Source organism: Tiliqua scincoides, chromosome 14 (genome assembly GCF_035046505.1).
Source record: "Tiliqua scincoides isolate rTilSci1 chromosome 14, rTilSci1.hap2, whole genome shotgun sequence".
Taxonomy (NCBI): domain Eukaryota; kingdom Metazoa; phylum Chordata; class Lepidosauria; order Squamata; family Scincidae; genus Tiliqua; species Tiliqua scincoides.
The window spans coordinates 10,523,265-10,544,638 of record NC_089834.1 but is presented as its reverse complement, the minus strand read 5'-3'; the positions used below and the strand labels follow the sequence as shown (position 1 = coordinate 10,544,638).

Here is a 21,374-nt window from a genome sequence, read left to right as displayed (position 1 = left end):
GCCCACCAAATGCCTCAGAGAGCACACCAGATAACAATAGAAACAGTCCACACACTTTTGTAAGCTTGTTTATTGCAGGTGGAGCTGCAAGATTGCAGAATGCAATCTGTTCCCGGTCCCCTAACAGCACTAGGCTCCATTGAAAGAATAGCAGTGAACAACCAGTGCTTCCCTTGAAAATGAAAACAAAACAAGCATGGGAGGATTATAATGCTGGAGAGCTCTTTTGGCAAGTTGGGCTCTCATCAATCAAAAGTCCTCGAGGCCTGGAAGGTCAGCGGTGATCACTGCCCACCCCTGTAATCCTCCAGGGCCCTCCCACGGCTTTCTCGGAGCAGTGGTGTTAATGGCCTGCGAGCTAGAGAGGTGTGGGAGGGAGGGCAAGCAGTCACTCACCTTTTTCTTCCCTGCTCATTAAAGCTGCCATCCTAAATACTCCAGAAACAGGTTTTGGCCTGCTTTCCCACTCTCCAGGCATGCTGCTGGAGCACTCCTTTTTTTTTTTTTTTGAATCATTTCATTTGCCTTTTCTAACTACTGAGCGACACGGTGACTGAGGCCAACATCAAAAACAACCACAGTTATCTATGCTCTGCTAATATCCAGGTTTGATTCTTGCAATGCATGACAGGGGCTATGAGAATCATGAGGAAGCACTGAGCTGGTCCAAGACACAGCAGTGGCGACACAGTTAAAATTTTGATGTGTAGGAGTGGGACAAGATACCTTTGTCTCCCACTAAGACTATACAACACAAAAAGTCTACTTTAAATGTCTTCATTGGAATATTTTTTCTCCCACCGTTTATTTCTACACTGAGATATATTTCATTGAAAAATGTAGCTCACTTCTAACTCTTGGCTTGAATTATGTTGTTAATTAATTAGTTTGCTATTAGCAGCAGATCCAGGACAGGCCCAAGACGACTCAGCGACTGAGGTTTTCACCAAACACTGCCCCATACCACCAGCACTTCTGCTACGCCTTCTCCCATTCACTGGGTTTGAAAAGGAAGGGGGAACAGAGCAGAACAGGAAGTGTGGAGGAGAGGACAGTGGAGGGCTGAAGTCCACTTCCTTTTCAATTCAAGGGAGTAGGGCGAGGAGGAGGAGCAGCACAGGTGGGTGAATGAACAAAGACAAGTACTCTTTGTCAATTCATTACCTGAGGCAACGACCTCAGCTGGCTTCATGACAGGGCCAACCTTGAGCCAATCCAAAAGCATCTCTCCAGTAAACAGACCAACACACATGTAATTTGGTGCAGGTGCTAAAGTACTGACAGGAACATCAGAAGCGGAAAAGACAACCTGTCGCTTCGCATCAGATCGCTATTTGTGACGATGCCGTCTTCCAGCTCTGGCTCAAGAGGTCGAGAAGGGCTTCAGAGTTAATTGCATTTGTTGCCACCTTCTCAGCTTCAAAGCCGTTGCCGCAGATTTCACAACCCTGGACATTCCGCGTTTGTGATTAGACAACAAGGAAGCAATTTCGTGAACACAGTAGGGGTTCACCAAACCTGATAAAAATATATGTTGTTCCCTTGGGTGTTGTTGTTTCCCCTGGGGGCTGGGGATAAGAATAGGCCCTCAGTTTGGCTGTACTTGTCGTAAGAGGCGACTAAACAGCCACCGGGTAGATGGGACTCGTCAGCCTGGGAAGGCAGCTCATCTGAGAGAAGGAAAACTCTGATCCCAAACCTCCACTGCCTTGTGGCTACATCCAGTTATGGAAAAGGCTTCAGGAGTCAACCTCAAGGCAAAATCCGGAGCCGGAGTCCCTGAGGCAGTTCATGGCTGAACACAGTCACGTTCTGGCAACTCCTGCGACGCCGCTGGAACCAACTGTATTGGCCTCTGCCTTTGCATTGGATCATTTCAGTGACATGGAAAGGGGGGATTTGCTGCATGGGTAACAGCCTATCCTCCATACCTACTTTACCCAGGCTTCGCGCACTAGAGAGGACACTCTGTTCCAGAACCACCATTCAGAGTGTGACACCATAGTCTTCCGAGACTGAAGGATGCCAACAAGAATTATTAATAAAATATCTCTTTCTAGATATCTTTTGAGTAGCAAGTCCTGAAAGACTGCTGTTTTTATAAGTGGGTCCAGGCGCAGAAAAGTTTGGGAAGCACTGCTCTAAAGTAAGTACAAGGACACCCAGTGGAACTTATCCCCAGAAAAATTTGCCTGCTGCTACATTCTGACATTGTCCCATGCACAATGCACAATGTGGTCATGCATAATGTGGGAACTTGCTTATCCTCTACTATAATTTTACATGGCACCATTGTTGTCGAAGAGCAACAATGAATTGTTGAGCATTGTTGTAGGAAGAGCAACGTTCATGGGGTACATCCACTGAGATTCCTAAAGACAAGGAGTTGGTGCCAAATGGAGGAAGGAACAGGAAGAGAGAGCGGGGCTCCTTGGAGGGGAGAGGTGTCACACGGTCAGGCTGATGAAGAGGCAAATGGTTTTGACAACAGAACTCTGGAGAGAAGGGAAGGGAGAAAGCGTGACGTGAGATGGCCAGGGAGGAGAAAATGACAGACAGGGTGAATGAAGGCTGGCAAGATGGAACACAGTTCTGGCCAAGTCGATGGAGAAGAAGGAGCAATTCCAGGTCAATGAGCCTAGAAGCAATTTAAAACTACGGATGCATCTTGCATAGGTGTTAATGCTGAGTTTCCTTGTCAATAGCAAGAACTGTAGATTTGAGAGAGAGAGAGAGAGAGAGAGAGAGAGAGAGAGAGAGCGTGTGTGTGTGTGTGTGAGAGAGAGAGATCAGTGTCTTAAATGGGAAACTCTGGCTACAGGGCACAGGTTCCTTACTGATTTTTGGAATGCCAGTAAAGGAACTGGCTAGTTTGAGGTTTGCAGTAACTCTCCTTCCTAATAGCAGCCAGAGGTTGAAAAACTTCAACCAAGCAGCCCAGAGGACATTGGGGATTTAACCTGGCCTCTGCTGGCCATTCCCAAAGATGTCCTGGTTCTCAGTCTGCGTTGGACCTTGACATGCACACGTGACCCCCAAGCATCGTTCCCAATCTGCCTCTGAGATGGGCCTGAACGGTAACCATGTTCTAAGTCTTCATTGCTATTTGAACTTTTTGGGGTTTGGCCTCTGGCTGGAGAACATTTCTGCTTGGTTTGTCCGACCTATATCTTTAAGAACTGGCAGGTTAAGTCTGGATCAACAGGTAGGGTCCCCAACTCTCCTCTGGGTTCCTCCTATCCCAGCTCCGCACACATCCGCAGGACTAAGATGCTCTTTTGTACAGAGTCACCTGAATCTCCCTTGGCCTCCCCTGTAAGATAGCTGGACAGCTTGCGCCCTCTCCTGGTTCATGTATTTTCACCAAGCGCTCCTTATGTCGGGGTAGATCAATGACTTTGTACAACAGAATCTTGGAAACAGAACGGCACTCAAAGGCTTGCAAAAGGTGGGTCAGGAGCCAGTTGAAAAACCAACCTCAGGTGGGTGGTGGCAATGCTTCTCCTAGAGCTATTTTGTTTGGAGGCTCAGGCACAGGGCAATGGATCCTAGACAACATCATTCCTACTTGAGAGCTTGGCTTTGGAAGGTTGCTTTGGCCAAGCCCCCCCCCCCCCAATCTTCAAAGGCTGGTCCAATCTTTGGCCCCCTCAACCTCCCACTTATCTGGCTGCATTCTGACGCCATGCCACTCTCAGCCCCTCCTCTCCTGCCAACTAGCCTGGAAGGATAGAAAAAGCTGAACAGCCCATGCTGACTGCCTGCTGCTAGATGGGAAGAGAATAGGGACTGTGACCACTCACTTGCTCACCCCTCTCCTCCATCTGTGTCTTAAAGACCCAGGCTGCAGCTTCAGCTGGCTCTCATCAAGCTGAAGGGCAGGGTTCAAAAACTAACACATCTTTTTGTAACAAAGCTTTGGTGGGCTGGAGGCAGTTCAACAGATGCAAGAACAAATACTGTCTTGGTCTTTGAAGTCGAGAAGAACCAGTACTGCAGCATAAATGAATGCAGGGGACTGGGCACAGCCTTCAGCAAAGTGTAACTAGAGATGTGGGTGAGTGGGTGGGTTTGGGGGGCTTAAGCAGTAATCTGTGGTGAGAAAAAGGGGTGTCATGTTCCCATTCTAATCTGTTTTTGGAGAGGGTCTGAGACGGGTCACAAAATGAAGCTTCACTCCATGGAGAAGAGCTGCTAGGATAAGGACTAAGCAGGGAGAGAAAAGCACCACAGCAAAGTGCTAGAGGTGCTGGGCATTTCAAAGAGCACTCTCCCCCCCTCAAAAAAAAAAGAGACAAGCAAGACTTGTGTTGTGTGTGTTGTGGTCAAAAGGTGGCCTGCAGAAGGCTAGATAATGCATCCACTTTCGCGCCTGAGTATCAGATGCCTCCAGGCCTTAGGAACGGGGTTGGCAGCAGAGATTAGACAACTGGGGCACTAGCCAGGAACATGGGGCATAAAAGGGCCCACAAATGGGCCAAAATGTAACAGAAGCTGCCTGTGTGACTGGTGAGAAGATCTCTAAGTTGCTGTTTTTACCACCTGGACCTGGGCAGCAGCAGTGACCGTGTTGCTCCTTCACACTAGGGCATCTGGTGGCTGTCACCTGAGTTCGTGTAAAGTGGAGCAAGGGTGGAGATGGATGCATTTTGTTGAGGATAATCAAAGGGTGTGTGGCTAGACAACCACACCACTAAAGGGAGTGGACCTGAAACCAGGGTTGTTTAGAATCACAGCTTCACAGGGCCCCCTTTGAAGTTGTCTGTCTGCCCTTAATCCGTCAGGGCAACCTGGCCATAGCATGGATTGGGGAGGGGCATTTGGTCATTTGCTGCCCTCACCAGTGAGGACTCTGGGGGCTCTCTAGTCCTGATGGACTCTGGGGGCTCTCAGGGGACTATCCTGATGGCATTAGGGATATATGTGCATGGGAAAGGGGGAGCATTCTGGGAAGGGAAAACCTTCCCATGCCCTGCAAAAGACTGCTGGACAGCCACCCTGCTTCCAAACTCTTGTCACTTTTAAGGATGGATTGTCTCATCAGTACTATTTCCATCCTATTAAATCCAATCCCAGCTCCATTTTTGTTTCATTGGTTTTCATTAGTTTTTTTTCCATCCACTGGCTAATGAGAGATATCAGCCCCTGTCTTTGCCAACACTCTCAGTGGTGCTTAATACCATTTTTTCCGAAAGAATCCCCCCCCCCCCAGCCCTGTAATCAAACTTGGAGAAACAAGATATGTGCCGAATGCCATGTTTCTTGGGAAGTGTTTGATTTACAGGATGCAGGCCAGTGCATAGGTAAACCAGGCCCTGAAACATGGCCCACTGACATGGACCACTGGTGTGTGCGCATCCAATTTGTGGTTTGCCCCACACTCCCTGCAGCTTGGGACACAGTGGCAGGCAGGTGAATGGGGGCAGTCTCTTCCCATTTCCGGCCTTCCTGACTGGGATTATTCCCAAGGGGCAATATGGGCTATGCACTGACCTCTAGGGCAGGGATGATGTGCCTGCATGTATGGTCATGCCTCCTTTTTCCTCTTCCCACAGGCCACTAGGGATTGCTCTCAGCAGCCCTATAGGACACCTGGGAGTATTCTATTGTCTGCCATGATAGCCTAAAAGCTGATTTATGAACATCTAGAGCTGCAGATCGCAGTCTACATCAGGGGTGATAAATTCATTTCATGTAGTGAACCAAACAGCATTCATGGCACACAATGGCCACAAACAAGCATTTTGTTCTCACATAGAGACTCATTCGCTGCAAATGACAGAAGGAGAAAATGTGCAAAACTTGTTCATATTTTCAGGATCTGATAGAGCCCAATTAACATGCTGGGAGAGCCCAATTATGACGGGAGCTGGATAAATGGCTTCCGGGGGCCACATGTGGCCCGTGGGCCTTATGTCTGACACTCCAGGTCTAGATCTTCCTACCCTTACGTGGGAGTTGCACACAGAATTGTGTGAGACAAAGTCCACTGAGCTGTTCCCATCATCAAACCCCACATCTGGATTGCCTTTCCCAGTGGTGTAGCTAACCCATTTGCTGCCCAGTGCAAATAACATTTTGTACCCCCCCCGCCAGTAATGAAATCAAATTTAATTAATTAAATTGGGTCTTTTTTATTTATTAAAGTGAGTGAGAAACGTTGGTTAATATTTTGAAAAAGCAAGGACATTGAAAGTTAGGATTGGGTCATAAGTCGTATGAATTAAAACTGTGTTATGTATTTATTTATTTGCCTATTTAATTTTTTATCCCACTTTTCTTCTGAAGGGCATCCAAAGTGGCTTACAACAATTTAAATATGTGTACATGTAAGATAAAACTGTAAAATGCAATGTAAAAAAGCAGCAAACGATCACAGGCGTAACGGATGAACATACAAGCACATAAAATACAATAATCAATAAAGCACAAAAGCATCAATAAAAGCAGCAGGGGTCAGGTACTACAGAAGACTAAAATCAGAAGGCTTGCTGAAATAGAAATGTTCTCAGAGATCGCTGGAGGCTTCTAAAAAGGGAGGACACCAAAGGGGCCCTCTTTCAAACCACCACCCCTCTTACTTCTGTAAGTGACCACAAATCTAAAAGGCATATCTAATTTAGAGCCCAATCCTGTGCCTGTCTACTCAGAAGTAAGTCCGCGCGTTGTAGCCCCTTCCACCCTGTAGCCCACACATTGTAGCCCCCACCACCCTGTAGCCCAGTGCATATGCTACCCCCTGCACCCCCTTAGCTATGCTATATATATATAATACAAACTCTGACACTGTTTTAGGGGAAGCTTCTCCCCAAACAAGACTGGTTTCACATAAATTGACTCTTCGCTCATTCACAAGGGTTGAAGTAAGTCCCACTATAGTCAATAAAGCTTACTCCCAGGAAAGTGTGCATATACAGTTTGAGAGGTGCAGGGGAGACAATCATAGCCAGCAGCTTACCTTTAGGAATTGAATAGCATAGGCATCGATGAATTTCAAATAAATGATGAGATGATGATTATTACTAAGAGGCCAGGCCAGGCCTGCTCTGGGTGCTACGTGCTGCTCAGTGCTCCCACTGCAGCCTGCCTCAAATGCCTTGCCTGCTCCCCTCTTCAGGTTCCTGCGCAGGGAACCCATCACAGCCAGCCAACCAGCCATCTGAGAGCCCAATCCTATGCATGCCTACTTGGAAGTAAGTCCCATTATAGTCAATGGGGCTTACTCCCAGGAAAGTGTGCATAGGATTGCAGCCTTGGAGCACAATCTATGCATGTCTACTTGGAAGTAACTTAGATTGGGCTGCAGTTGTAGGTGCGCATGTGTTTAATTGTTGCCCCCCCCCCGCAGGTTTGTGTGCTGGTCCCAGTGCTGTGTGGAAGGTTGCTAGCTTTTCCCTCCCATCTGGACAATGTTTGGAGGGGAAGATTACGGCGCCCAAGCCCGCCATGACTGGCGGGGGGTGGGGGGTGAGATCGCAGCCAGGAAGGCAGGGAGGAGGGGAGGCAAGGGGAGAAAGGGAGAGGGGTGACATCACGAAGTTTCCTCTTGGCTGCCAGCCACGCAGCCTAGGCTACAATCCTATGCGGTTACCTGGGAGTAAGCCCCATTGACTATAATGGGACTTAGTTCTGAGTAGGTATGCATAGGGCTGGGCTTCTAAGTCTCTCTTCTGCATGCCTCCCTCCCATGTGCCTGTCTGGAGGAGCTCAGTCGTTGCCCCCCATGCCCCCCAGCAGGCAGTAGAGATGGAAGTTCTTGAGGAGCGCTGCTGGGGCTCAACTTCACAGCAGTCGCAGAGGGCAAGCAGCAGCAGTCCCCGGCTGCTGCCCCCGCCGCCGCCACATCTCAGCTGCTGGGCTGGCTGCTCCGCAGTGCCTGCCCTCCGCCTGCAGCCCACTCTAAGTCACTGGGGGGGGGAAAGCAGTGAGGAGCAGTGAGTCAACTGTTGCCCCCCATCTCCTCTCCCCTGTTGCGTGCCTGAAGCAGCCTCTCTCCTGTGTGCCTTGCAGCAGCCCAATAGTCGCATGGGCATTGTTGCCCGCGCATTGTAGCCCCTCCTGCGTTGTAGCCCACACATTGTAGCCCCCACCACCCTGTAGCCCGGTGCATGTGCTACCCCCTGCACCCCCTTAGCTACGCTATATATATATAATGCAAACTCTGACACTGTGTTAGGGGAAGCTTCTCCTCAAACAAGCCTGGTTTCACATAAATCGACTCTTCGCTCATTCACAAGGGTTGAAACTGGTCTCCATTTTGTGTCTGGATCTTTTCCATCCACACTCTGAACTTGCATTCATCTGTGTAGATAAGTGAATCTTGTATTCCAAAAAAAGGAAACCTATCCAGCTAAGGGTGCAATCCTAACCCCTTATGTCAGTGCTTTCCAGCATTGGCATAGCAGTGCCAATGGGACGTGTGCGGCATCCTGCAGTTGGGTGTCACTCACGGAGACCTCCTCAAAGTAAGGGAATGTTTGTTCCCTTACCTCAGAGCTGCATTGCCCTTATGTCAATGCTGGAAAGCACTGACATAAGGGGTTAGGATTGCACCCTAAGGTGCTCATATTGTACCAATCTGCATAAGAAAACCACAATGACTGTGACTTAAGTGTTTGTCCAGAGGCACACATGATAAGGACCTTCTTTAAAAAATGGGCCCAAAACTGTGATTATTGTAGAAAAAGGTTGACATGTTAACTGTCTCTCTCTCTCTCCCTTTCTCGTTTTTTCAGACTTGTAAAGATGTTTTTCATCTCCAAGCACAAGAGACAGCCTGTAACTTCAAATTTCCAGACTTCAAACGTCTCCTCAAGTCTTGCTCTTGGGTATGCTAACAAGCCATGAGTGTCAGTCAGTCACCTGTATGTTCTTGCCAAGCGAGCTCATCTTGTGCTGCCATCACCGAGCGCAGGAGTTTGAAAGCGAGTTTCTCCTCCTCTGAAGTGATGAACATGTATGAGCAGCAAAACAAAACAAAACAAAACTCCCACATGGAGTGAAGGGTTTTGAAGAGACACAAAGACCAAGAAAAAACTTCTGAAGAGGACGTGGGGCTCACACTCTTATCACATCGACTCGGGGCCGGCCTGCCCACGGAGCCTTGTCTAGCCTCTTCCCTGTTGATATCTTATGGCATCTTGCCTGGGTGCCTTTAAGAGGGGATTGGACAAATTTCTGGAGAAGTTCATTATGGGTTACAAGTCACAGTAGGTACGTGCAAGCTCTTGATTTTAGAGGCAGGCTGCCTCTGATTGCCAGACGCAGGGGAGGGCACCAGGACGCAGGTTGTGCCTGCGGTCTTGTGTGCTCCTGGGGGTGTTTGGTGGGCCGCTGTGAGATACAGGAAGCTGGACTAGATGGGCCTTTGGCCTGATCCAGTGGGGCTCTTCTTACGTTCTTATCTTGAAAACTAGCAAAGATCATTCAATTTAGATGGATCATTCAGTTTACTGACTGATGATGTTCCCCTAGATGTGTTGATAATCTGACTCTAATTAGTTGCACCTTCTGCTGTGCCTTTTGTTGGCTGTTTCATTACGTGCGGCTCTATTTCACTATGCACTGCTAAGCTGGTGTATTTTTAAGCATGACTGTGAGCTGCTCGGGAGGCTCTTTTGAGCTGAGAAGTGCCATACAGACAAAAACAGTTAAAACATCTTGCATCACAGTGCCCTTCCGAGAGCGCATGGGCAGCCGCTGTCCGCGTGTGCCTTGGATCGCTTTGTCCGCCCCCCCCCCCTTTGTTCATACCTTGACAATCTCTTGCGCGATCTGCCTTGTCTTGTTGACATCCAGGACGATTTTGGCATCTCTCACCACGGAATAGAGGGTCCGTCCTTTGCACAAGCTGAAAGAAGAGGAGAGTTGTGATTATTTGGGGAAGGAAGGGGGGGGCACTAGTCAAAAGCATTGTGAGCACTGAATAGAGAAACTGCAGAAGAGACTCCGAGAAAACAGAGTCACAATCCAAAGTCAAGTGGGACATGGCAGGGCTGCCGCAGCCACTTTGTTTTGAAGCTCAGGCCTGCAGAGTCTTGGGAGTAACCAGGGCTAGAGGTTCTAGATGAGGTCCAGAAGGAAGAAAGGGACAGGATGCAGTGGTGTTGCTAAGGGGGTGAAGACCACACTGGGGGGGGGGGGTGACACTCCTGCTGGCAAAAATGGAAAAATCTTAATATTTTTGAATAATACCATCATGTTATGTATCACTGTTGCGCAATTTAATGCAAAAGGCAATGAAACAAACCGCATTGAAACAGCCGCGTTTATCAAAAGTTACAGCCAGAAAACCAGAAAAGGAAAACACAATTGCCTTATGTAACAAAAAGTAGATTTCTTCCTCTTTAAAATGATCAATGGGACTGATTGTTCCGAGACCCAGTGAGGTTTTATTGTGACACAGCAGGGAACCAATGAATTGTTAATATGAGTCAGGTCTCATTTCCATGGGTCAGAGCTAATATTAAAACTCTTATTCAGTTGTGTGAGTGTCATCAAGTCGGCCACTGGTGTTTGGTTGGTGACTGACTTGTTGGTTGACCTGTACAGTTATATACTTACTTACTTACTTACTTACTTAAATAAATAAATAAATAGTGAATGGGGGGGGGGTTACACCAACCCTAGTGATGCCACTGCATTTAGGTTGTGCACATGATATTGTAATGTTTCTGTGTGGTCTGGTACAGGAGGAGGTCCATCATATGGGTAATGCAATGAGGTCTCGCAAACCCTAGAGAAGCTTCTGGCAGGATGACACAGCAGCAGTGCATGTCATTTGGCCACCACTGTACAGCAATAAAAAGAGGAACAGTGGCCACTTACACACCCAGCCCTCCTGCCTGCTGGGCTTTTGAGGTTGGTCTAATGTTGCTGTCCAAGCATGAGGTTGGCCCCAGCTGGTGACAAAGTTGAAGACATAAGAACTTAAGAACATCAGAAGAGCCCTGCCAGATCGGGCCACAGGTTCATCTAACCCAGCTTCCTGTATCTCAGAGTGGCCCTCCAAGTGCCTTAGGAAGCACTGAAAGAGAACATGTTGCAACACAGCAAGCAGAGCATCTTGGTTGGTTATCAAGGCAACACAAACCGTTTGGGGGCCAGGATGCAGACAGATGGATGTTTCAATGGGTTTGGGATCTTTGGTTCTCAGCGCTGCACGTTTTAAACTGCACAGCCCAAGAATGCTTCCCTCTATGGGACACGAACCCCATGGAATGAAGTTGCTCCATGTAAAAAGAACAGCCTCAGCCATACGCTGGGCAAGACTCATCTTCCTTTTCATACCTGTTGCCGAGAAATCTATTTACAGAGTCTTAATTACCAAATGCAGCTGCTGGGGGGGGGGGAAGGAGACCCTGAAACCAATTAAAATTGTATTGACATTTGAATCATGTAATGGAGCCTGTGGGTGGATTCTGCCTCGACTTTTTCCCCACAAAAGAGAGCCCCCCCCCAAACCCAGTTCTCATAACCACCTACGCTCATTATAGGCAACTGGAGAAAATGCAGAATGAAATACCTGAGCTCAGATAATAAACCACCAAAAATAAAACCAGCTCCGAGGATCGCAGGTGTTAATTTGATCCGGTTCCATAACTAACGACAGAAGCACTGTGGTTTTTAATTGTTCTCTCCCACCCACCGCAGCAGCCCTTTCGTCTCTCTGACATGTTCCTCCCCCTTCTCGGGAACACCAGGGGATGGACCCCGGAGTCCTGCTGAAGCTGCTCTGTAAGAACTGTGGGCAGCGGACTTGGACCAAGTGACCCTTTCAATCAAGGCACTGAATTGCTACAAACTGGGGGTCTGGCTTCACGTTTGTCGCACCTCCTTGACTTCCCAATCTGGTGTCAGTTCAGATGCCGGCTTAAATGGTCCAAGGAGGCAATCCAATACTTAAAACCACAAGTCTGCACGAAGAACAGGAGAACCTCAAAGGGTATCGTTTCCAGAAGAGAAAAAATTGAGAACCGGTTCCTCAAAAGTGAACAGATTTGTGTTTCAAACTCGTTCTGATGCATTTAATTAATAATAGTGGACGCCAAAAATTTTCAGACTGAGGGGCCATGTTGAACCTCAATGTAGGATCCCTTCTTCTTTTAAAACAAGTTGTGTTCATTTTCCTCCTACAAGCAATACTTTGCACTTCTGTCTAGTTAGGGAGCATGGATGAAAGTGAAAAATGGATGCATGTGAAACCACAGGCTTATTTAGCTTGCAAATTTGTTTTGGCAGGTGAAAAACATCAAAAACTGCATAATAACTCAAGCGCATGCATGTGAAACCCAAATAAAGTAAAATAAAAGGGAAATAAACATAAGAATGTGGAGGATAGGATAAAATCCGACAAGAGGAAAGCATGTAGATCTGCGGTTCCCAAACTGTGAGTCCACGGCCATGGCCCAATTTTGGGGGGTTTGCAAAACTGACAGGGTCGATTAGGCTATGTGCATCAAGGGTTAAACAACCTGCTACTTGGGGAGAGCACTGCTCCTCAATCACCATTATAGCCACAGAGGCTTGAGCAGCTGGTAAAAGTGGAGCTTTGAATTGTCCAGACATGCCAGGGATTGAACTTGGGGCCTTCTGCATCAAAAACTGCATAATAACTCATGCACATGCATGTGAAACCTAAATAAAGTAAAATAAAAGAGAAATAAACATAAGAACGTGGAGGATCGGATAAAATTCGACAAGAGGAAAGCATGTGGCATGTTCAGACATGCCAGGAATTGAACTTGGGGCCTTCCGCATGCAAGGCAATTGCTCTATTGTTGGGCCACAGGCGCCCCCTTCAATATTCACACTGCTTGAAGTTTTGAAGCCTTTGTTCATTCCCAGTGCAATTGGATTCTTTTGGTTGGTTGGCAACCTTCAGTCTCGAAAGACTATGGTAGAAGCCTACAGCACCCGGTATTCCCAGGCGGTCTCCCATCCAAGAACTAACCAGGCCTGACCCTGCTTAGCTTCCGAGATCAGACAAGATCAGGAGATAGTGTTCAGTATAGGGAGATGGCTGGCAACCTTCAGTCTCAAAAGACTACGGTAGAAGCCTACAGCACCCGGTATTCCCAGGCGGTTTCCCATCCAAGTACTAACCAGGCCTGACCCTGCTTAGCTTCTGAGATCAGACAAGATCAGGAGATAGTGTTCAGTATAGGGAGATGGCTGGCAACCTTCAGTCTCAAAAGACTACGGTAGAAGCCTACAGCACCCGGTATTCCCAGGCGATCTCCCATCCAAGTACTAAGCAGGCCTGACCCTGCTTAGCTTTCGAGATCAGATGAGATTGGGCATGTGCAGGGTTTATGATTATTATTATTGGTACCCCCACTTTCCAGTTTGGCATACTAAAACCAGGCTCAGGATGGTGAGTGTCCCTAAGGAAGAGAAAGCTCTGCAGGCTGGAGACACGGGGCCAAATCAGCTCCACTCTTGCTGTTTCTCCGACGAAATGCAGCAATGCCCAGCAGGATTCAGGCGGCAAACGGACCTTTGCTGCCCACCTGTCTGCTGCTCCAAGTTCCCCACTGCAGCTCATCTTGCCAGCAATGGGGAAACTGAACCATGGCAGCAGGAGCTCCGGCAAGGCTGGCCCTCTCCACCACCCCACTGAGAGCCTCTGCAAATCAAGTGGCCAATGAGGCTTCCAGAAGGCAGTCAGACAGACTCCGAAGGAGGCAGCGGCAGAAATTAATGAGACAAGGAATGGAAATGGCCCCTCTCGCACGGCCTTGGTTGGGGAGGGTCATATCGCTGAGCAGATGGTCTCTAATAAAATCCAACTCCAGAGCTAACTGGGAGGGAGGGAGGGTGGGCGGCTGGGGGAAAAGAACTTTTGATTGCACCGTGCTTATTTTAAAAGATGCAGTTTATTGGGAAAGACAGGAGAGGAGGAGGCGGTAGGGTGATCACCAGAGAGGCTTCAGTGGCAATGCACAAATTCCCCTGTGACTGGCACAGTGGAAACTTCCTGTATCACCTCCTACTGGTGAGGAGGCAGCAACCAAACAGAAGGGATAGGGGGTGGAAGGAGGATTCATTTTGCCCTGGTAGGGTTTGTCTGGCTGTTCCGTTTGACTGTTCCATTCAAAATATATACAGTGCCGGCCTCAGACTTCTCAGCACCTGAGGCTGTATGACAAACGCCTGTGCCTCTTACCTGGTGGTGCACCTGCAAGTGGGTCAGGCTATACGACAAATGCCTTACCCCTTACCTGGTGGTATACCTGCAAGTGGGTCAGGCTATATAACAAATGCCTCTGCCCCTTACCTGATGGTGCACCTGCAGGTATACAGGTTGCTTAACCCTTTCCCTCCAACCACTATACTGCTGCATTCCCCAGACGCTTTTCTCCTACATAAGAACATAAAAACAGCCCCACTGGATCAGGCCATAGGCCCATCTAGTCCAGCTTCCTGTATCTCACAGTGGCCCACCCAATGCCCCAGGGAGCACACCAGACAACAAGAGACCTCATCCTGGTGCTCTCCCCTACATCTGGCATTCTGACTTAACCCATTCCTAAAATCAGGAGGTTGCGCATACTCATCATGGCTTGTACCCCATAATGGATTTTTCCTCCAGAAACTTGTCCAATCCCCTTTTAAAGGCATCTAGGCTAGACGCCAGCACCACATCCTGTGGCAAGGAGTTCCACAGACCGACCACGCGCTGAGTAAAGAAATATTTTCTTTTGTCTGTCCTAACCCGCCCAACACTCAATTTGAGTGGATGTCCCCTGGTTCTGGTATTATGTGAGAGTGTAAAGAGCATCTCCCTATCCACTCTGTCCATCCCCTGCATAATTTTGTATGTCTCAATCATGTCCCCCCCAAGCATCTCTTTTCTAGGCTGAAGAGGCCCAAACGCCGTAGCCTTTCCTCATAAGGAAGGTGCCCCAGACCCGTAATCATCTTAGTCGCTCTCTTTTGCACCTTTTCCATTTCCACTATGTCTTTTTTGAGATGCGGTGACCAGAACTGGACACAACCACATGCTGAGTAAATAAATATTTTCTTTTGTCTGTCCTAACCCTCCCAACACTCAATTTTGGCAGATGTCTCCTGGTTCTGGTGTTATGTGAGAGTGTAAAGAGCATCTCCCTATCCACTCTGCCCATCCCCTGCATAATTTTGTATGTCTCAATCATGTCTCCCCTCAGGCGTCTTTTTTCTAGGCTGAAGAGGCCCAAACGCTGTAGCCTTTTCCTCTTACAGAAGGAAAAAAGATACTGGTATCCATACCTCCCTCCCCCCCCCCAACCCATGAAAAAGTAGCTGGTGTGAGATCGTCACTTCATCAGAAGGGATTTTACTCAATGAACCATATTGCAAAGAGAAGCCTGCACTGACAAAGTTTGCTGGACCTTGACAAAAGGAACAGGAGGCAAGAACTTTGCTGATTCACTCCCTCCTTTGTTGGAAGAGCAGTGACATGCTGAAGAATGATTCTGGCAAAAAGGGGAACGGAAGCTTCCCTGCCACAGACGGGAAGAGGCTTTCATATACATAAGTCTGCGGAATCTTCTTTACAACCCTCATATACTGCACCTCAGGCTTTTGAAAACCCACCTGCACCATCTTCTCAAGAGTTTCTCTTCACTGGGTTCAGTTCTTCCCGTTATCTTAAGTGCGACAAGCGCTAAAGATGAGACCTCAAAGAGGCAGGGATCACAAGGACGCCTCTGCTCCGCATAGCCCCATGTGCCATTTTGGTATATCGACCTTGGGGCTCCATCAGCGCTCGCATTTAAGAGGCCTGCCTGCGTAAGCCGAAGGAACACAGACTTCCCCCTCCGAGTACATGTTGCTTATTCACTTTTGAAGAGGGCCCTCATAATAAGATCATTCACCCCGGCGCGCTCCGCTTATCAATGGAAATTTGCATCTGAGAACGAAACACCCAGCCTTTGGCAACCCGAGCGAACCGCGCCGTGTCAAGACAAGCACCGCATCCAGGGTCCTGCCACTGTTAAATCTGCCAATTAGGAGCACCTGGGCCAGGCGCTGCGTCCTAAGTGGCTGATCCTTAACAGGCAAGGAGTGCACAGGTGCCGAATGAGCTCTCTTCATGCCTTCGCTAAACCTTGTACACGGCATATCTAATCTCTCTCTAATCCATACGCCTGCCTGCTCCAACAAGCTCCTATTTATTTACCCTTTTCTGGGAACCTGATCAAAAACAATTGCTGCCCCTCTTTTCTCCTGTTTTCTACCTTTTGAAAGTGCCATCAGTGAGTTGTTGGCAATGACAGTGCCGGGTTGCTGGGACCCCTGGGACAAAGTTGGGAGTGGAGTTCCCAGGGACCCCTCTGGGACACTGGGTGCTATCACTGCCACGGGTATTAAGGTTCTGGGGTCAGCTCACCGAATGCGTTCTCAGTCATCCCTCCTGATAAAGATGGGCTCTCACCCAGTACCCAAGCTGGCTGAGCCTTGAAGCCGCCTGTTGTTGGCAATTTTTCATTCTTGTACCAGGAAGATGGAAACAAATGTTATTTATTAAAAGGGGACTGGACAAATTTCTGGAGAAAAAGTCCATCATAAGCCATGATGTGTATGTGCAACCTCCTGATTTTAAAAGTGGGTTACCTCAGAATGCCAGATGCAAGGGAGGGCACCAGGATGCAGGTCTCTTGTGTGCTCCCTGAGGGCCCAATCCTGTCCAACTTTCCAGTGCCAGCCCAGCTGCAATGCAGCCTTGAGGAAAGGAAACAAATGTTCTCTTACCTGGAAAAGGCCTCCATGTTTGCCCACTCACTGCAGGATGCCATGCATGCCCTACTGGCATAGCTGCACTGGTGCTGGAAAACTGGATAGGATTTGGCCCTGAGCCATTTGGTGGGCCACTGTGAGATACAGGAAGCTGGACTAGATGGGCATATGGCTTGATCTAGCGGGGCTGTTCTTATGTTGTCTTGAAGGCACATGCATGTAAATTCACATACGTGAACAGAAAGGAACAGTGCAATGTTCTAAAGCTTTTTATGAATTAAATGCAATTGTCAGGATTAAAAAACAAACCGGAAAGTGAAACATCCATCAGATCACTGCAAGTTGAGAATTGGATTAACTACTTATTTTAACCAGTTGCCACTTTTTGAGTTTAAAGTGTTCTGGATCAGGTTCAGGGCAAAAAGCAGCATGATCCTATGCAGGTCTACTCAGAATTACTTCCCGCCAAGTCCAATGAGCCTCTCTCACTTGGGATTGCAAGCGTGCAAGATTTTAGATTTGGATTCATTTCTGGTTCATTGAGGAAACCTCTTTGAAGCAGACTTTGGGTTTGGGGCTTGACTCCCTGTTTACATGTTGGCAACCTTCAGTCTCGAAAGACTATGGTATCGCGCTCTGAATGGTGGTTCTGGAACAGCGTCTAGTGTGGCTGAAAAGGCCGGGAGTGACAATCCCTTCCACACTGGGAGCAAGTGCAGTCTGTCCCTGGTCTGTCTCCCTGGCAATGGGCCTTCCTTCTTTGCCTCTTTGCCTCAGACTGTTGGCCAAGTGTCTCTTCAAACTGGGAAAGGTCATGCTGCACAGCCTGCCTCCAAGCGGGCCGCTCAGAGGCCAGGGTTTCCCATCTGTTGAGGTTCATTCTTAAGGCTTTCAGATCCCTCTTGCAGATGCCCTTGTAGCGCAGCTGTGGTCTACCCGTAGGGTGCTTTCCCTGCACGAGTTCTCCATAGAGGAGATCCTTTGGGATCCGGCCATCGTCCATTCTCACGACATGACCAAGCCCACGCAGGCATATCTGTTTCAGCACTGTATACATGCTGGGATTCCAGCTTGTTCCAGGACTGTGTTGTTTGGAACTTTGTCCTGCCAGGTGATACCGAGGATGTGTCGGAGGCAGCGCATGTGGAAAGCGTTCATAAACTGTTGAAGAGGTTCATAAATAAATGGGGTTGAAGAGGTTCATAAATAAATTGAACTGTTGAAGAGGTTCATAAATAAATTGCTCCCTGGGACATTTGGTGGGCTGCTGTGAGATACAGGAAGCTGGACTAGATGGGCCTATGGCCTGATCCAGTGGGGCTGTTCTTATGTTCTTAAACTACAATTCCCAGGAGGCCTTGCAGGTCTTCTTGTTATCTGGTGTGCTCCCTGGGGCATTTGGTGGGCCGCTGTGAGATACAGGAAGCTGGATTAGATGGGCCTATGGCCTGATCCAGTGGGGCTGTTCTTATGTTCTTATGGGGTAGGGGTGGAAGAGAATGTTACATGGAGACGAGCCTTCAGAAGTAGTAACTTCTGAAACTGCTTGGTGGGATCAGGGTGACCAGATGTCATAACTGCAAAAGAGGACAAGGAACCCCAAAATATAGGACATCCAATAAAAATGTAGGACATGACAAAATAAAAGCTAAAAACACTCCTATATCGATTTCATGTGGTTAATTTAAACTTCACATTAGTTCTTATCAGACTTCATTGCACGTCACAGATGGTGGGCCACTCTGGGAAACAGGATGCTGGACTAGATGGGCCTTTGGCCCCTTCCAGGAAGGGTCTTCTTATAATCTCACAATTTGGTCATTCACTAACCTTCACGGTCAAAGAAAAGAATGATCCAGAATCCTCCTTCATCCAAGCCCAGGAGTTGGTTTGCTCCACGAAGTCCCCTTTGCTACAGGGACACCAAGCTGCAGAGCAAACAACTTTTTCTCTAATTGTGCTCATGCTCATCCAAGGACTTGAGGACACTATCAGCAGCCTTCCAGCATGTATTGGAAAGCACCTCATTTTAAAGTTGTTTATAGCAGCCCGTAGCCACCCCGCTTCCCAGGCAATGGCCCATCTGGGAGCATTTTGGAATTCAAAATGAGCTTGAGAGTTGTTCAGCCAAGCAAGCAAAATCCCAAATTGCTTTGGAGAAGTTCTTTCGTTTACCTGCGTGAGTTGGGAGGCAACAGAAAAAAGGAATAAAGTGAACATGGCTCCTGGCGGGTCAAGGGCAGAAGGCCCAAAGAATGACTCTGCTGACACTCCCTATGCAACTGAATTGCAGGGTGTGTGTGTGTGTGTGTGTGTGTGTGACATTTTTGCTTTGCTGTGTTTTTTTTTAAGTCTTTTTAAAGACTTTTATTTTTTTAAGAGCTCTTTTTATCTGCCACTTGGGGCAAATTCAGTCTGAGTCATGCTTAGGACAGCTCGAAAAATACAAGATTTATGTTTAGAGGTTCGCAGAAATCGCACACGAATCAAAGGGGAAAAAATGGAGATGGGGAACACAAGAGTTGTGGAATGGGCCATAGGCGACAAATGTTTAAGAGTGGGGATGTATGTGTCAGGGTGGCCTCAAGAAATTCTGGGTTTGTGCCACCCATGTAAGAACCCTGCTGGGTCAGGGCCACTGCCCATCTAACACACTGGTGTTAATAGGTTTCGGAGCTGTTAAACTGTGTGCACAGCCAAGTATCCTACAGGGGATAAGCCTTAGCAGAAGTAAGCATAGCCCCTGCTAACTGGATGAGGCATCTCTGAAATGGAGGTTCTCTTGTATTTAGCATGGGAAAAGCAGCTGTCCCTATTCATCCCAGCATAGCCTGCCCCCACCTCCGGCAGTTGCCCTCTGTGCGTTCCTTGTGTTTCTTTTTAGTTTCCAAGCCCCTTTGGGAAACGGAACAGTCTTTTCATTTCTTCTGCTACATAAACTTCCTTTGTGAACTATTGCCACTGTTGAAAAGCAGTCTATAAATATTATTATGGTGTTTAGACTGGGGTTTAGGGGTTCCCACTAGTTTGAACACTACCCAGGAGTGGCAGTGGTGATGTTGATGATGCAGGCATTTCAAAAACTAGAAGTACATTTTCTGGAATTCAACAATGAGGCAATTTTGTTGCATTTCACATTGTAAGACGTTGGCAGTCCGGTTTGGGCAGGAGGTCCGGTCTAGAGGGCAGAGCCTCCATTTGCCTGAAGATAACATCTGAAGGTCGCCAGTTCGGCACCGGCACCGTGCGACCTTGAAGCAGCTGACAAGCCAAGCCGAGTTATTCCACCTGCTCTTTGGCTGCCCTTCAAGTGAGATATGAAGGATTGTCAGCCTGCGTGGGAGGAAACTGGAGGCCAGAATGTGATACCAGATCATAAAAGTTCCATCTGAAATGTTGTGGTTCTTGAAAGACAGAACCTTCTTCAATTGTAAAAATCCCTATAGGGATTTAGTATTGCCTGCCTATGTAAACCACCTTGAAATAAAGTCTGAGGAGAAATCTGACAACCATGAAAGGCGGTATATAAATACCTGTATTATTATTATTATTATTATTATTATTATTATTATTATTATTATTGCTGGCCAGATATTGATTTGTTGGGTTCAAATGTGAGAAGGCCAGCTAATATTTCATAATGCTCTTTGAATGGCCCATTAACGAAAACCTTCTCTAGAAGAACAGGAAGGTCTCTATGGGAAAGGAAAGTTGGTGTCGGCTGGACCTGAAGGGAGAGGCTGAAGCATGAAGGTGACTTGTTTCTCTCCTCTGTCCCTCACAGTTGGAGGGAATGGATGTGATCTGAGATGGAGAGAGACTGGATTTAATCAGAGGGAAATAAGACTGACTAGAATGGAGAAACTAAGGCCGAGAGATCCAACACAACTTTTGGATGCAGAGATGCCTAACATATAGAACTGACACAGTCTGGTACTGTTTGCAAGGGGATTCTGCTATTGACTGCTCTTCAATGCTCCATCTCCAACATCTCCAACAGTACAATCCTATGTATGTCTACACAGAAGTAAGTCCTTTTGCGTTCTGTTGGGCTTGCTTCCAGGTAACTGAGCGCATAGGATTCAATGAGATTTACTGCCCAGTGATTATGTACAAGGTTTCTCAAACTGTGGGTCGGGATCCACTAGGTGGATCGTGAGCCAATTTCAGGGGGGTCCCCATTCATTTCAATGTGTCTTTTATTTTTAATGTATTAGACCTGATGCTACCATAGCAGGTGACTGCATTTGAGGACATGTTACAGATCTATATTTTTAACAGGCTGCTATGTATATGCTATTAACAGTCAGTGGGGTTTACTCCTCGGTAAGTGTGGATAGGATTGAAACCATTGGGATGTTGGGGGAATATTTTTTTAAACAGATCAGCAAATGCTTGGGAGTGTGAGGGGGAATTCTTTATTTCAAAGAAAGCTTTAAATTTATACTCATTGTAAACTTTTATTTTACTTACTTTAATTAATTGATTTGATTTGATTTTTGTTGTATGGGGGTGTCACAAATTTTCCTGCTTGATGTCCTCACTTCTGGCCATGACATCACTTCCAGGTTAATGACATCACGATGTGGCTCCCAACATATTGACATTCTAAAAAGTGGGTCCCAGCGCTAAAAAGTTTAAGAACGACTGGT

At 47.5% G+C, this 21,374-nt stretch overlaps 1 protein-coding gene across 1 annotated transcript in view; it reads right to left on the bottom strand.

Annotated features, from left to right (window-relative positions):
* KSR2 (kinase suppressor of ras 2) overlaps positions 1 to 21,374 on the bottom strand; it is a 186,856-nt gene that overhangs the window by 17,995 nt on the left and 147,487 nt on the right. The window contains exon 16 of the mRNA XM_066609856.1: positions 9,754 to 9,850. Within this exon, the coding sequence (XP_066465953.1) occupies positions 9,754 to 9,850 (97 nt within the window). The remainder of the gene's footprint in view (positions 1 to 9,753; positions 9,851 to 21,374) is intronic.